This window comes from Oryx dammah, unplaced genomic scaffold, assembly GCF_014754425.2.
Source record: "Oryx dammah isolate SB20612 unplaced genomic scaffold, SCBI_Odam_1.1 HiC_scaffold_23, whole genome shotgun sequence".
NCBI classification, from domain to species: Eukaryota; Metazoa; Chordata; class Mammalia; order Artiodactyla; family Bovidae; genus Oryx; species Oryx dammah.
In genome coordinates this window covers 96,902,921-96,918,910 of record NW_024070207.1, presented here as the reverse complement: position 1 = coordinate 96,918,910, position 15,990 = coordinate 96,902,921, and the positions used below count along the sequence as shown (strand labels likewise).

At 42.8% G+C, this 15,990-nt stretch overlaps 1 protein-coding gene across 1 annotated transcript in view; it reads left to right on the top strand.

Moving 5' to 3' along the window:
- LANCL3 (LanC like 3) overlaps positions 1-15,990 on the top strand; it is a 125,267-nt gene that overhangs the window by 91,662 nt on the left and 17,615 nt on the right. Inside the window, exons 2-4 of the mRNA XM_040266322.1 lie at positions 6,241-6,364; positions 7,556-7,753; positions 15,713-15,920. Of these exons, the coding sequence (XP_040122256.1) occupies positions 6,241-6,364; positions 7,556-7,753; positions 15,713-15,920 (530 nt within the window). The remainder of the gene's footprint in view (positions 1-6,240; positions 6,365-7,555; positions 7,754-15,712; positions 15,921-15,990) is intronic.

Here is a 15,990-nt window from a genome sequence, read left to right as displayed (position 1 = left end):
TCTTATCAGCTTTAAGTACTAACATACCCAGGATCTTAATAACTCAAAAGCCGTTTTTCCTCAGAGCTATTATCTCCATGGGTATCATAAAAAAGAAGGAAGTGGGGGACTTCCCTGGCGGTCCAGTAGTTAAGACTCCACACTTCCAGTGCAGGGGATGTGGGTTCAGTCCCTCGGTGGGGAGCTAAGATGCCACGTGCCGAGCAGTACAGCAGAAAAAAAAAATTAAAGAATGAATATATGTATATGTATAATCAAATCACTTTGCTGTATACTTGAAACTAACATGACATTGTAAATCAACTCTACTCCAATAAATTGTTTTTAAACCAAAAAAAAGTCATTTTTGTGTTCATTGATCATCAAACAGCTTCTTTCTTGAAGCAGAAATTTGTGCTACCACCAGAATGGTGGGGCAGAGGAGTGGGTGAAATACGTTGCTGAGGGAAATCACCTCATGTCAGCTAACCTGACATTAACTGCGTTAGACTCTTGCTCTGTTACATGTGTGTTTGGCATGATATTGGAGTGACCTTTTGCATTCCATCTGGCTGGGCAGTCACCTACTCGGGGCATTTTGGACTGTTGCTTGCTCATGCTGGCCATTGTTGATAGTAAGCTAGCAAAGACCGCCACTTCAGAGGGCCTGTGGGTGGGACACTTCAGTCTGAAAAGGGGTCTGTGGTGAGGCAGGCTTTCTGTGGCTTAGCCCATTTCATTTATTTCCTTAAGAAAGGTCATGTATCCTCAGTAGGGAGGTGGTTGCATCAGAGCTTGACCTTTAGGTTGGGGCCAGGCAACATAGCATGAGCTTTATTGTGCTCTCATCTCTTCATGCTCACAGCCCAGCCCCATAGGACTCTTTCACAACAGACACCTCTGTTCAAGGACCAGCGAAGGCAATCAGCTAAACTAATCAAACTATTTACACCAAACCACTAGAGACTTGCTTTGCATGTTTGACATATCTTAATTTATTTCAATTCAGTCTAAAAAATTATTTAAAGAACCAAATCCAAATACCATATGCTGTCACTTATATGTAGAACCTAAAATATGTCACAAATGAATGTGTCTTTGAAACAGAGACTCACGGACATAAACAACAGACTTGTGGTTGCCAAGGCAGGGCTGGGTTGGGGGAGGGGTAGACTGGGAGTGTGGGATTAGCAGATGCAAATGACCACATACAGAATGGATAATCAGCAAAGTCCTACTGTGGTAGCACAGGGAACTATGTTCAATATCCTGTGATTACTGTAATGGAAAAGAATATAAAAAGAACATATATGTGTATATAACTGAGTCCCTTTGCTGTACAGCAGAAATTAACAGAACACTGGAAATCAACTATGCTCCTGCTGCTACTGCTAAGTTGCTTCAGTCATGTCCGACTCTGTGCGACCCCATAGACGGCAGCCCACTAGGCTCCCCCGTCCCTGGGATTCTCCAGGCAAGAATACTGGAGTGGGTTGCCATTTCCTTCTCCAATGCATGAAAGTGAAAAGTCAAAGTGAAGTCGCTAAGTCGTGTCTGACTCTTAGCGACCCCATGGACTGCAGCCCACCAGGGTCCTCCGTCCGTGGGATTTTCCAGGCAAGAGTACTGGAGTGGGGTGCCATTGCCTTCTCCGGAAAATCAACTATAGTAAAATAATAATAATAATAATAATTAGAAAAGAGAACCAAATCCATCCAAGACATCAGTACGCAAGTAACCTTATTATATGCTATAAATACAGGAGAGGGAATTTGGGTGTGTTTTGATAAAGGCCTAATGGGCAGGGAGCCCCTCTCTGCCACCCGCAGTCACTCCTTTCCCCCCAGTGGAAATGCTGTTTCCTCATTCCTAAGGCTTCAGCAGGTTTCAGAAGCTGGGAGGCCATCTTCTTCGCGGTATGTGTGCTCATGTGTGACTCTGCGCTGGGAGTGGGACCTGGAGGGATATTGGAGAGGGCAGACCTGTGAGAGAATGTGAAGCAGCCACTGTCCACCCCCACCCCCCCAACCATGTCATCTCCTCCCTCCCTAATGTACTGTGCATTGTGGGGAAGGACGGTGAGACCAGGACCCCTTCCTCCATGGTCTCCTCCGCACACTTTTCACGAGCACTCTTTATTTGCTGATCAATAAAGCCAAGGGTAGGTCTTGCCTGTTCCCAGCGATAAAGAACTGCACGCATAACTGGTCTTTATCCAGCCCAACAAGCGCCGTTTCTCTTTGTTTTTCACAGTGTTTCTGAGAGATAAGAGGAAACCGCCCAGACATGATGCATGACCGGGGAGGTTTTGCAATATTTTATAAACTCATTCTCTATTGGGAGCTGTGGATTAGGGGTGAAAAGGAAAAGAGAAGGCACCACATAGAACCAAAGTTTTTTTTTTTTTTTTCTGGGTTAAAAACAAGCAGGTGGATGGGACTTCCCTTGGTGGTCCAGTGTGGTTAGGACACCACACTTTCACTGCAGGGGGTGAAGGTTCAGTCCCTGGTCAGAGAACTAAGGTCTCCTATGCGGCACTGTGTGGTCAAAAAATAGAGAAAAAAAAAGAAAAACAAGCAGGTGGAGGAAAAGGAGACATGAATATATGTTCAACGGAGGAAAAAGTAATCCAGTTTTCAATTATCAGCATGGAAGTCAAATAGGGAGAACTTTAGTCATTCACATGAGTACATACCCTGAAACTCCAGTGGCCTTTTCCTGTCACAAAAACTGCCTCTGTTGTATGGATTCAAGACCAGAAGAGGCAAACAGGACCTCTGTTCAGGTGAAGAGCCAAATATATTCCCAGGGAATTATGGATGGTACCAGGATAGACTCCTTTTAAGTTCATGCCTTTTGAGGCTCTTGGCAAGTTTCTGAGAGTGAGCCAGGATGGCAGGGTTGATATGAGACTGATAATGCAAGATATTAGGTAGAGTCAGACCAAATGTGAGATCAGTTGATGCCAATAAAGGCACAGAGGAAGATGTTTTTAGTGGCAAATTGAAAATTTGGTAGCAATTTGATAGATGCAGAGTGGAAAATATAAGAGAAATGGGCTGTTCAGCTAAGGAAAGACCTGGGGCTAAGCCTTGAATGATTGTGGGAAAGTGTCGGAAGATAGGTCTTTGGGAATGTTAGACAGGAAGGAGTAAACCCAAGAGGCAAAGATAGGTACCTAATAAAAAAGAAATTTAAGTTGAAACTCATGGCATACCTGTAATTGTTTCTGAGCAACCAAATGGAAAACGAGAACCCAAAGTCTTAGTGAAGCTCATGTGTTACTTGCTCTGCACTATAGCTTCTTTCCACACCTGCCTGGGCTCATGAACTTTTCTTTTTTAATTAAAGAAAAAATTTAAGTTGTTTTACAATGTTTCAGATGTACAGCAAAGTGATTCAGTTGTATTATATATATATATATTCCTTTTTTCAGATTATTTTCTCTTATAGGTTATTACAAGATACTGAATATAGTTCCTTGTGCTATACAGTAGATCTTTGTTGGTTATCTATTTTATATATAGTAATATATATCTGTTAATCCCAAATTCCTAATTCATCTGTGTCCCCCCCCCCCCCGCTTTCCCCTTTGGTAACCATAAGTTTGTTTACTCTGTCAGTGAATCTATTTATGTTTTGTAAATAAGTTCGTTTATGTCATTTTTTAGATTGCACATATAAATTATATGATATTTGTTTTTCTCTGTCTGACTTTCTTCACTTAGTATGATAATCTCTAGGTCCATCCATGTTGCTGCAAATGACATTGCTTCATTTTTTTTATGGCTGAGAAATATTTCATTGTATATATAAACCACATCTTCTTTATACATTCCTCTGTCAATAAACATTTAGGTTGCTTCCTTATCTTGGCTATTGTAAACAGTGCTGCTGTGAACACTGGGGTGCATGTATCTTTTCAAATTAGAGTTTTCTCCAGACATATATGGTATTTCTATTTTGAGTTTTTGAAGGAAACTCCATGCTGTTCTCCATAGTGGCTACACCAATTTACATTCCCACCAACTGTCTAAGAGGGTTGGTTCTCTTTTCTCCACACACTCTCCAGTATTTATTATTTGCAGACTTTTTGATGATGGTCATTCTGACCAGTGTGAGGTAGGTTTGTGAACTTTAATTGCTCAATTATAGACTTTTGTCTAAAAAAAAAATGTTTCCCAGGCTTTCTAGAGTTCCCCCACAATACCTAATAGAGGGCCTCACTGGACTAGTAGCTCAGTAATGTTAATTGGCAAATTAATGAACAACTTCCTTTCTATGTAATTATTTTTCCAAATTAAATGCTAGATTTGAAGAGGCCAAAACCTGGATTAGAGTTTGCCCTTCTGTGCATGCGTGGATGCTAAGCTGCTTCAGTCATGTCTGACTCTTTGCAATCCTGTGGACCATAGTCCACCAGGCTCCTCTGTCCGTGGGGATTCTCCAGGCAAGAATACTGGAGTGGGTTGCCATTTCCTTCTCCAGGGATCTCCCCAACCCTGGAATGTAACCTGCATTTCTTAGTCTCCTGCATTGGCAGGCAGGTTCTTTACCATTAGCGCCACCTGGGAAGCCCCTTCTAATGTTGGGTAAATCAGAAGAGCAAGTCATGATTTAAGAAATCATTAGTTATTTCTAAAGGATTAGGTGAGTCAGATGGCAGATACCACATAGGAAAATTTGATGTGTGAATCTTTAGAGAAAAAAACAAAATCCAATAGACTTGATTCCAGATTCCTTCATTCAGGCCAAGGCTGAACTGTAGGTGATTTTTCTTTTTTTGGTTACTCTGACTAGTACTTTTCTTACATAGGTTTGCCTTTTTGGATGGTTGGCTTCATGAGAGTAAAGGTCTTGTCATCCTGTTCACTGTTATGTCTCCAGCATCTGGGATAGGCTTTCCTGCCATGTGATACTAAGGGCTTAAGAAATAATTTTAGAAGGAAGAGGAAGCGAGGGGGTGGTGATGGAGTAAAGGAAAGAGGAGAGGGAGGACTCTGCTTTTCATACCAGTACACCTGGCTCTTACTCACTCATCAATTGCCAAAGGCCCCCTCAGGCTCAGCATTAGGAACCAAGGATACCAAAATGATGAGATGTCAGGGCCTTTGCATCTGATCATCCACTAGAGAGAAAGAGAGAACACAGTGGGTGCTGTGCCAAGAGTAACAGGGACATGAGAGGGTGCCAGAGGGAGTATCCAGTCAGCCCTGAGGCTGAGTGGGTGGCAGAGAACATTGCATACGTGAGCGGAACCCTAATAATGTAGTGATGCTTTGTAGGCTTGAGAACATTTTAATCTCTATAGCCCTCAAACTTACGGTGGGGAAATTGAATAAAATATGGGAGATGGCATGTCATGCATTGCCTTTTGGTCATTCTCTATTCCGTCATTTTGTTTTTGATATGGGATCTTCATTCCCCAACCAGGGCTGGAACCCGTGCCCCTTGCAGTGGAAGCAGGGAATCTTAACCACTGGACCAAAGGGAAGTGCCCAGAGTCATTTTGATAGTGAAAGTTCTTTTGTATTGGTCCTTACTGGACTTTGGTTTCCTTCTGCTCTACTGTGCTGTGCACAGACGCATCTCACTCTTTGGAACCCTATAGACTATAGCCCAACAGGCTCCTCTGTCCGTGGGATTCTCCAGACAAGAATACTTGAACGAGTTGCCATTTCCTCCTCCAGGAGATCTTCCCCACTTGGGGATAGAGCCCATGTCTCTTGTGTCTCCTGCCTTGGCAGGCACCTAGGAAGCCCTTCAGAGACTGCAAAAGCAGGCTCTATTGAGTCTGTCGTGTAGCAGTTGTCATAGAATTGTGGCTTTATAAGCACAATCAAAATGACACAAACTGAAGGCCCACTATCTGAGCCAGACCCATGCCATATATCAGGAGTAACAGCTTTGTTAAGCATGGTCACTTAGGACCAGTCTTTGTTCTTTTCTGAGCAACTGCTTGTTCTTGTGACAAGGATTAATGACATAACAGCTGTAAGGTGGTCTTTGCCTTTTACAAAAGCCTATAGCAGTAAAGATTTGTGTTTGCCATCAGAACAGCAAATTTTCTGAAGAGGGGAGATAAACTTGACAGCAGAGAGAGAATCAGTGGTTTTTAAAAAAAAAGGTGTGGTGGGCTGAGCTTATTTACAAAGAAGAAGAGGAGTGTGGGGGCTTTATGCTGATGGACTATTAAAATCTGGTGTCAGAGGAATAATGAAGATCCTGACTTAACTTCTGCTTCTTGATTTCCTTGCTCAGGTGCTGACCCCAGTCCAGATCAAATCAATTTGTCAGGCCATCCTGGACTCTGGGAAACAGTATGCCATGAAAAAGAGGAAGCCATTCCCACTGATGTATTCTTACTATGGAACCGAATACTTGGGTGAGTGAAGGTGTTGGCCAAGGCCTGGAGGAGGAAGGCAAGTCTCTAATAGCCGCTTTTACACAGGTCATCACTATCACTGGGAACCTTTTAAAAAGCCATTTGAAAATAAATATTGATGGATACTTCAAAGCACAATTTCATATTTATTTTCAGAGTCTACCTGTCAGAAAGGTAACTGTTTTAACAATGTGTATGTGTGTGTGTGTGAGAGAGAGAGAGAAATAGAGAGAGAGAGTCAGTCAGTCATGTATGACTCTATGCAACCCACCCCATGGGCTGTACCCCCCGACTCCTCTGTCCATGGGATTTCCCAGGCAAGAATACTAGAGTGGGTAGCCCTTCCCTTCTCCAGGGAATCTTCCTGACCCAGGGATCAAACCCAGGTCTCCTGCATTGGCGGGCAGATTCTTTACCACTGATCCACCAGGGACTTTCACTAAAGACTAAAATACTTTATTCTTGATTGTGAATTCATTGGCCTATTTTTGCTGAAAGTTGAACAGCTTATACAATCAGTATAAGTAGTACCTGTGTACCTGTGTACCAGTTGTACCTGTGCACAGGGAAACAGGATTCAGCCACTGACATCTTCAAGTTTTTAATATTAATGGATTAATTCCCTAGTGACTCAGTAGTAAAGAATCCGCCTGCCAATGCAGGAGACATGGGTTCGATCCCTGGGTAGGGAAGATCCGCTGGAGAAGGAAATGGCAACCCACTCCAGTATTCCTGCCTGGGAAATCCCATGGACAGAGGAGCCTGGCGGGCTACAGTCCATGGGGTTGCAAAGAGTTGAACACAACTGAGCATGTACACGTGTGTGTGCGCACACACACATACACAATAACAGAATACCAAATCACAATGGCTACTTTTGAGATATGAGGCTTGTGAATGAAAGTTGGTTACTCCCCCTTTGAATCTTTCATAGTCTCCCCGTCACCCCTTGCAGCATGACTTGCAGGGCCCGTTGTAGATCGCCTGCCTCCCTCTCCAAACTCCAGCTGTTTCTTTCCCTTCCTTGGTTCTATCCAACATAGTCTCCAGCAAACCAACCTTTGTGCCTGTTCCTTTTGCCCAGAATGCCTGGCTTTCCCCATCCCCTTCATCTGTTTGTCATACTTGGGCCCAGACTTCAAACTGGTCCTCCTCCCAATTGAATTAACAATGCTTCTCTTGTCTGTATAGGAGCAGCTCATGGCCTATCGTCCATCCTCCAGATGCTTCTTTCTTACCATGAGCACCTCAAGCCCTCGGACCAGGAGCTGGTGTGGCAGAGCGTGGACTTCCTTATGGAGCAGGAACAGAACTGCAACTGGCCCCCTGAACTCGGCGAGGCCATCGAGAGGGAGAATGAGCTGGTGCACTGGTGCCACGGCGCCCCAGGTCTCACTCCCATTCTTATCTGAAAACATTGTCTTTCAGCGGGCTTAGCCAAACACACATGCCTTTTCTGAGAAGTGAGGGTATTTCTCACCTTACACCATTACCACGGGAGGTGAAAAGGTCAAGAGGAAACTTTCCAAAGCCAGAAAAGTCTCCATCGGTTAAAGATCTCCAGAAATGATCCTGTGTTTAAAATATAAATGATCAGTATCTATTTGCATACAAATTAAACTAGTGTTCTCCAATAAAATATAATATGAGCCACAAATGAAATAACTGTTTAGTAGCCCTAGTGAAACCACAGAAACAGGTGAAATTAATTTTCGTAATAGAGCTACCCCAGTATACCCCAAGGGGCTTCCCTGGTAGCTCAGACATTAAAGAATCTGCCTGCAATGCAAGAGACCGGAGTTCGATCCCTGGGTCAGGAAGATCCCCTGGAATAGGAAATAGCAACCCATTCCTATATTTCTTGCCTGGGAAATTCTATGGCCAGAGAAGCCTGGCGGGCTATGGTCCATGGGGTCGCAAAGAGTTGGACACGACTGAGTGACTAACACTTTTAGTACACCCCAAATGTTATTTCAACATGCAGCCAATTTAAAAATCGAGTAGGATTTCACAGTTTTGAAATATTGTCTTTGAAATCCCATGTATATGTTAAACTTACATCCCATCCTGATTCAGACTAGCCATGTTGCAGGCGCTCAGGGGCTTCATGGGACAGTGCAGGTCTGGAACCTCTCAGTTCAAAACGTGGTCCCTGGACCAGTGGCATGGGCCACCTGGATGCTTGTTGGATATCGAGCATCTCAGGCCCCACCCCAGCCCCAGTGAATCCCAATCTGCATTTCAACAAGGTCCCTAGTCGATTTGTATGTACATTAAGGTTTAAGATGGACTGTTCTGTAATTCATCTTCAAATGACAGTTTCCATTATCACCTAATGAAAAGTCTAGAGAAATGAGAAGCCATTTGCGGTAAACTCTCTGGAATTGAGCCTGGAAACTTATCAGACCCCATCTTTTCACTTTCTTTCTTTCTTTTTAACCCCATTATACCACTAATTAGGCCTTGGAGAAGATGCAATTCAAAATAAATTAAATTCAGAGAAAACAATTCATTTTGGTCTATTGGCCAGGGAAGAGACTTAAAATACTGAAATAACGCACATTTTTGATTAGGAATATATTTAATTTTCAAGGCTATGCTTCAATGCCATGAGTGAGTACAGTTTTAAAATATATTTAATTTGTCTTTAGTTTGTTACCTGATTTTTATTACTTTCTTTCCCCTCCTTACCTATGTGATGTTCTTTAATCCAAGTGGAATTTCATGTTTTACTTCAGTACAGTCTGAGATGACAAATAATCGAAGTCTTAATCCATTGGCTAGATTTTCTCTGCCTGCCACTTTTACTTAAGGAAGGACTTCAAAGGCTCCTGTGTGTGCTTGTACCACCTCCAGGGCACTGTACATTATGTCCAGGCTAATTTCCACCAGTGATCATTTCAGTCCATTTTTTTTTCTGGCTTTGAACTTTTTCTTGAAGAAAAACAGCAGTTATTTACCATTCTGGAAATGATATTTCTTCATGTTATGCTCAACACTCTCATTTCCTATTCCCTTTAATCATTAGCACTGAGGGCCATTGGATAGCCTTCAAGCACCCCAGGATCCTTGAATTTTGGAAATGTCCCAAATTAAATACAGCCTATTTTAAAAGGATCCAATGTATAGTAAAAGCCCTGTAAAGAGTGGGCAGATTGTCTACTAAAATAAGTGGCTGGGTCACTTAATTGATGTGGGGGTCTTGAAGGACAGTTACTCCATTCTTACTGTACTGTACTTCACATCCCATCTGTCTTTGTAAATCATGGACCATAACAATACTGCATAGGATTCATTACCCTGAGGACTTTATTCTCATATATCATTCATGTTCAGTATCTTGGTAAGATTAAATGTAGGTTGCAAAGCAAAAGCATTCAACCCACGTATTCACCAGACTGCCAAAAATAAGCCAGTTCACAAATGAATAAACAACCAAATGGAGCCCATTATTTCTGCCAACTACCACTTCCATTCTCAAGGGTATCGGTCTTCCTTTTAAGAGATGTGCTAAAAATAGACCAAGAGGGATTATGAATCTGATAAGTGCAGGTTAAAAATCATCAAGATTCCTCTGAGGTTGGCAACAGTAAGCTTTCCAAAAATTCTAAAGCAGGAGATGACCTAGAAAAATAATTCTCACTTGTGTGAGGAAAACATTTATTTTTGAGAGTAGATTTATGAACAGTACAGATGGTTTGGGACAGCAGACTGATTCTGTGATTAAAAACCTGCCAGAAATAGTCCACAATGTGGAATTTCATCAATGATATCTTATCTCCCACTATAATTGTTTCCTGTTGAATTTCCTTCAACTCACCTCTACAGGTGACAGCCTTAGTTATCATTTATGCAGTGTGAATATACTTCTGGACTCTAAGTTAATAACTCTGGATTCCAATTGTAGCTCCAACACTAACCAGTTAAGTAACGTTGAAAAAACCACTTTGTTTCTTTCGTGCTTTTTTGTTTCTTCATCTGTGAAAGGAGTAGGTGGAGATGGAGTAGGAAAACTCTCTCTCTCTTTTTTTTTTTAATCACTACAGAAACCTTTTATCCTGTGGTCCCTTGCCGTTCCTGAGGGATATGACCCCAACAATTTGCAGACACTCACATTTATAAATACCTAGTAAAACGTCTAGTTTTTCTCACTAGATGCAGGCAGATTCACCTGACCCCTTCCTAGCCTTAGTGATTCTGAAATACAAGATGAAAACTATTTACAAACTCATTAAAACAAATGCCATGGCTAAAATAAAGTCTGGATGGCATTATGTTACATCATTATTGTGGTCACACTGACAGTTCATTTCCTTTACTCTGAGTGAAACACAGGTGTAGCTTGTTTTTTTTTTAATCATTTCATGAGGGCTCCTGGATAGGTGACTTTTTTCTTTGTTGTTTGTTTTTTTATTGAGGTATAGTGAATTACAAAGGGTGACTTTGAATAGATAACAGCAGGGATTTGTACATGCAGGTGTCTTTGACCACTAAGCTTTGTAGTATACACTGTACAGTGCCTGTTTCAGTGCAATTAAGATCCCAGAATGGACCTGTGGGTTGATTCTACAGGATGTTGAAATAATATGTACCAAGTCTGACTATTATGAGGCTCTGCTAGATCACATGTTTTCAAAGATTCAGTCTCCCAAACCATATTTCTTAAGTAATAATTCCTTTTCCCAGTTGTATTAATATTTGACAAAGACATAGATCATTGCTGCCTGGGAGTTTTGTGTCAGTGGACAATAATCAGTGTTTCCATGATGACATGACAGTGTTCCCAGCAAAAGCAAAGAAAGCCAACATCCTTTCCTTTTAGATTAAGCCACCTGATTGTGGACTTCTCTAGGTTAGGTAAGAAGACAGTAGGTTTAGGAGTTTTTCAAGGTCCCTTCCATGTACCACTCTTTAATCTGGGCTGCAGGAAGAGGCCCTTTCTCTCTGACCAGAACCCCAGGATCAATATCCATTAAGCTGCCAGGGGCTAGTGGCCTGGTTTAGCAATGGGACCATCTCAGCCCATCTTCCTTCCACATATCTCATCTTCACTTCAGCATACGCCTGCACTGGGGTGAGAAATGAGACATTATAGGGTCAGCAGGCATTTGTGGAGGCCTTGACATATGTCAAACACCATGCCATATATTGGAGAGCAAAAACGAACATGACAGAGTACCTGCCCTTAGTTAGCTGGCACAATATGAGGGGCGGCAGACATGAAAACAGGTAATTTTAACAGATTTACCGATACAGAAAACAAGCTAGTGGGTACCAATGGGGTACCAGAGGGCTTCCCTGGTGGCTCAGTGGTAAAGAATCTGCCTGCCAATGGAGGAAGCATGGATTCGATCCCTGGGTTGGAAAGATCCCTGGAGAAGGAAATGGCAACCCACTCCAATATTCTTGCCTGGGAAATCCCATGGACAGAGAAGCCTGGCAGACTACAGTCCATGGGGTTACAAAGAGTTGGACACAACTGAGTGACTGAACATGAGCACAGTGGGTACCAGAGGGTGTGTGGAAGGGAGGAGAGGCAAGATAGGGGTAGGGGATTAAGCGATACAAACCACTATGTATAAAATTGCTAAGCAACGATGATATGTTGTATGTTGTTTAGTTGCAAAGCTGTGTCTGACTCTTTGCGACCCCATGGACTGTAGCCCGCCAGGCTCCTCTGTCCATGGGATTCTCTAGGCAAGAGTACTGGAGTGCATTACTATTTCCTTCTCCAGGGGATCTTCGTGACTTAGGGATCCAACCAGGTCTCCTGCGTTGCAGGCAGACTCTTTACCATCTGAGCCACCAGGGAAGCCCATATGTTGTACAGCACAGGGAATTACAATTTTCTTGTAATAACTTTTAATGGAGTTTAGTCTGTAAATGGAGAAGGCAATGGCAACCCACTCCAGTGTTCTTGCCTGGAGAATCCCAGGGATGGGGGAGCCTGGTGGGCTGCCATCTATGGGGTCCCACAGAGTTGGACACAACTGAAGCAACTTAGCAGCAGCAGCAGCCATAGCCTGTAAAAATACCAAATCTGTATCATGTATACTCGAAATGAATATAATATTATAAATCAACTTTACATCAATATACAGTCAAAATACAATATTTAAAAACAAGTAATTTTAATATGATAACTGTATAAGTGCTCAGATTTGTAGGAGTGATGGGAGCTCAGAGGAGGCATCTCTGGTCCTTCTCCAGGTTCCAGGAAGGCTTCCTGGAGGAGGTGATGCCTGGGATAAGTTGGCCAGACCAAGAAAGGTGAGAAGTTTATTCCAAGAAAAGTCAGAGGCATGGAGCCAACATGGTGAAGGAGGGGAACCATGGGGGTGGTTTGGTTTTACTGAAGTGAAAAGCTCCACAGAGGGAGAGGGGGAGGAATGGCCAGGGGACAGAGTAGGAGCTGGGTGGCCAAGGGCTCTCTGTCTCACCTAGACAAGAGCTTCACCTGGATTCTGGAGGTGAGGAGCTAAGAACCACAAATTACACTGCAGAGTTGGTCCACCTTAAAGCAGAGGGAGCTGACCTATATGTCTGTTAGTCATTGGCCAAAATTGCTTGGGGGTGGGGGTGCATTGCATAGCCTCCCATTTGGCTGAGGGTATATCCCCCAAGAAGAGGGAAGCTATCAGTTTTGTCAGCAGCCAACTCGCGGCAGCTGGGAGATGGGGCACCTGCTGGTAAAGAAAAGGGATCTGATAGAGCACCAAGGGCTTCCGGTTCACCTTCAGTACCTGGGTTAGATGGTGTCACATTCCTCGTGGGTCTTTCCTCCCTCCACATGTGAGTTAGGAGCTTTCCTGTGTGCTTCCGCAATGCCTTGCTTTTCCCTCACATGGCTTAATGAATGCCCCCAGTTAGGTTGTAAAGACTATGAAAGGAGGGGCTTTTAAAAATCTCAGCACCTACTACTGTCCTGGTATATAGTAGATACTTAACTAATATCTAAGCAGCCACCAAGCCTGTGAGCTGTCTCTTTCATTAGCCTCTTTGTCATCTTTCTGCCGACATGCTCAGCTCATGGCTGCCCTATTGCCCTTCTTCAAGTCTTGGTTGACTGCACAGTGGGGCATTTTGTCTATAGCAGTAATCATCATTAAAAAGATAAACCAAAATATTCACAACAAAACACTCCCACTGGTTCCCTACCACCCACAAATACATTCCAAGGTGCCCAATTGGACTTGTAAAATCATCCCAAATGTGGACGCAATCTACCCTTCCATTGTCCTGTTGCTTAGAACACGCTGCCCCACTGGTCTCCATGTGACTTGTTTATCATGGCTTAGAATCTTTGCCCTTGCTGATTTGAATCCTGGAATGCTCTCTCCCCCTCTCCTCCAGCCTGCAGTTTCCTATGTATCCTACACAGTTCTGGAGAAAGCCTGACTTCTAGCAAAGCTTCCCTTCACAGTCTCCCTCAGGGAATTTAGACTTTTCTGGTCCCTCTAGTATGATTTTTAACGCCATTCAGTTTATGTCCCAACATCATCGTAAACTGCGTGTCTTATTAAGTATCTGTCACAAGTACATATTATTTTCTCCCTTTCTAGATAGTGCCTTCTTGAAGGGCAGGCATTGTGTTATCATTTATTTTATATCGCCCAGGGCCAGAACTGGCTACATAATTTGGGGGACCCAGTACAAAATAAACACGCAGACCTCTTTTTGAAAAAGGATTAAGAAATTCAAGATGGCAACAACAGAGCCTTCAGTACAGGGTGGGGCCCTCCTGGAGGTCCTTTGTGAGGCTATACGAGTCACCCCCCCCATGAAGCTGGCCCTGCCTAGGGCTGTGAATACAGCAGATCATCAATGCACACTTTCAAATAAATGGATACAGTGAATGAATGAATGCATAATTAACCAGGTGAGATTCTTTTAAAAATCATTCTTTGTGGAAATGACACTTTCTTCCTAAAACTGAAGGAGGATAGTGCTATAGGTGACCATTGTCAGTGGTTCTCTGGAAAGCACTGGCTGAGGAGAGCCTGTTGTTAGATGTTCATCACAGAGAGTATTAAAGAATACCTTTTTTTTTCCTTTTTTGCCACATGGTGAGTCATGTGGGATGTTGGTTCCCCAACCAGGGATTGAACCCATGCCCCCTGCATTGGAAGCATGGAGTCTTAATCACTGGTCTTCCAGGGAAGTCCCCAAAGATACATATTTAAAAGAGAGTAAAATCATGACTCTCAGACAAATATAAAATAAACATGTCAACAATTTTATTTAATTCATAAATTAACGAGGGAACCAGAGAAAGGTGTTATAACTGGCTCAAAGGAATCTCCAAAGAGCAGACGTATCTCTAGGCCATGAAGAAGGCTGACATGAATTTGCTTAATAGATGCAAAAACTAGCTGCTTGCACAAAGACTGAGGGAAGGCAACTCAACATCTATTGGACAGAATGTGAAGTTTCTAGAGACAGGTATTATTTACATTATTGTCAGTTTTCTACAAGGTAATTTCTGTCTCTACACAGCTGTAAAATAGGCCAGTCACAGACGAAGGCAGAGATAACCCTGATGGATGAGCTAGTCCAAATATCTACTAAATTCCAGTCTGTCCCACTTTCTGTAGAAGGTAGGCAAGGCAGGAGAGAGTGATCTTGGGCTACAAATCTCCTCTCCCAATATGAGCACCTGGAATGTGAGGGAAATGGTTTCTATTAATAGCTATCACTTCTCTTGTTTCCATTCCTGCCTGTGTAATGGAGATTGCCTTGGTTGAGCAGTGTTGAAGGAATGATCTTTCTTTGAAACAGTCAAGGTGGCAGGGCCTCACTTCACAGCTGAAGCCAGAGTCTTGGCCAAGTCACCTGGAATCATTGTTGTTTTTGGAAGGACTCCCAGTTTGTCTCTTAAGAAAAGGTGTATAGTTTTAAATACTTTTAAGATGACAAATTCTGAACGTCCATGGGGGGATGGGCAAACTGTATAAACATTTAGCCTTTCCAAAATAGCAAGACATGCATAATGCTTACCAGAGTATTTGTCATTAAATATTAACCCATTTGCAAATTATGGATTTTATCTGACTAGGTGCTTGTTGCTCTTTCTTTTGGTACTGATAATCACCATACAATTCAAACAATTTAAATCTCACAGGTACAATAAGACTCCCTTGGAGAAGATTCTATAGCCTTGCTACTTAAAATGTTGTCCCTGGAAGGGTCATTGTTAGAAATGTAGTACCTCTGGCCCCACCTTAGACCTACTTGATTAGAATGGATATTTTACCAATACCCTGATGTGTGGGCCTCTTCCAGTTAAAGAAATTTCACTGTATAGTATTAAGCCTTGAAAATCACCTCTAATGTCTGATGTTTTTACAGGAATTGCCTATCTGTTTGCCAAAGCTTATCTGGTTTCCAAGAAACCACAGTACCTGGACACATGTATCCGGTGTGGGGAACTCACATGGCAGAAGGGCTTGCTAAAGAAGGGCCCAGGGATCTGCCATGGGGTGGCTGGCAGTGCCTATGTCTTCCTGCTGCTCTACCGGCTCACCGGAAACTCTAAATACATCTACCGAGCCCAAAGGTCAGCCTTTCTTTGCATGTTTTTTTGTTTTTCCAAATGTTAATCCAGTTAATGTTCAGAACAAGTAATA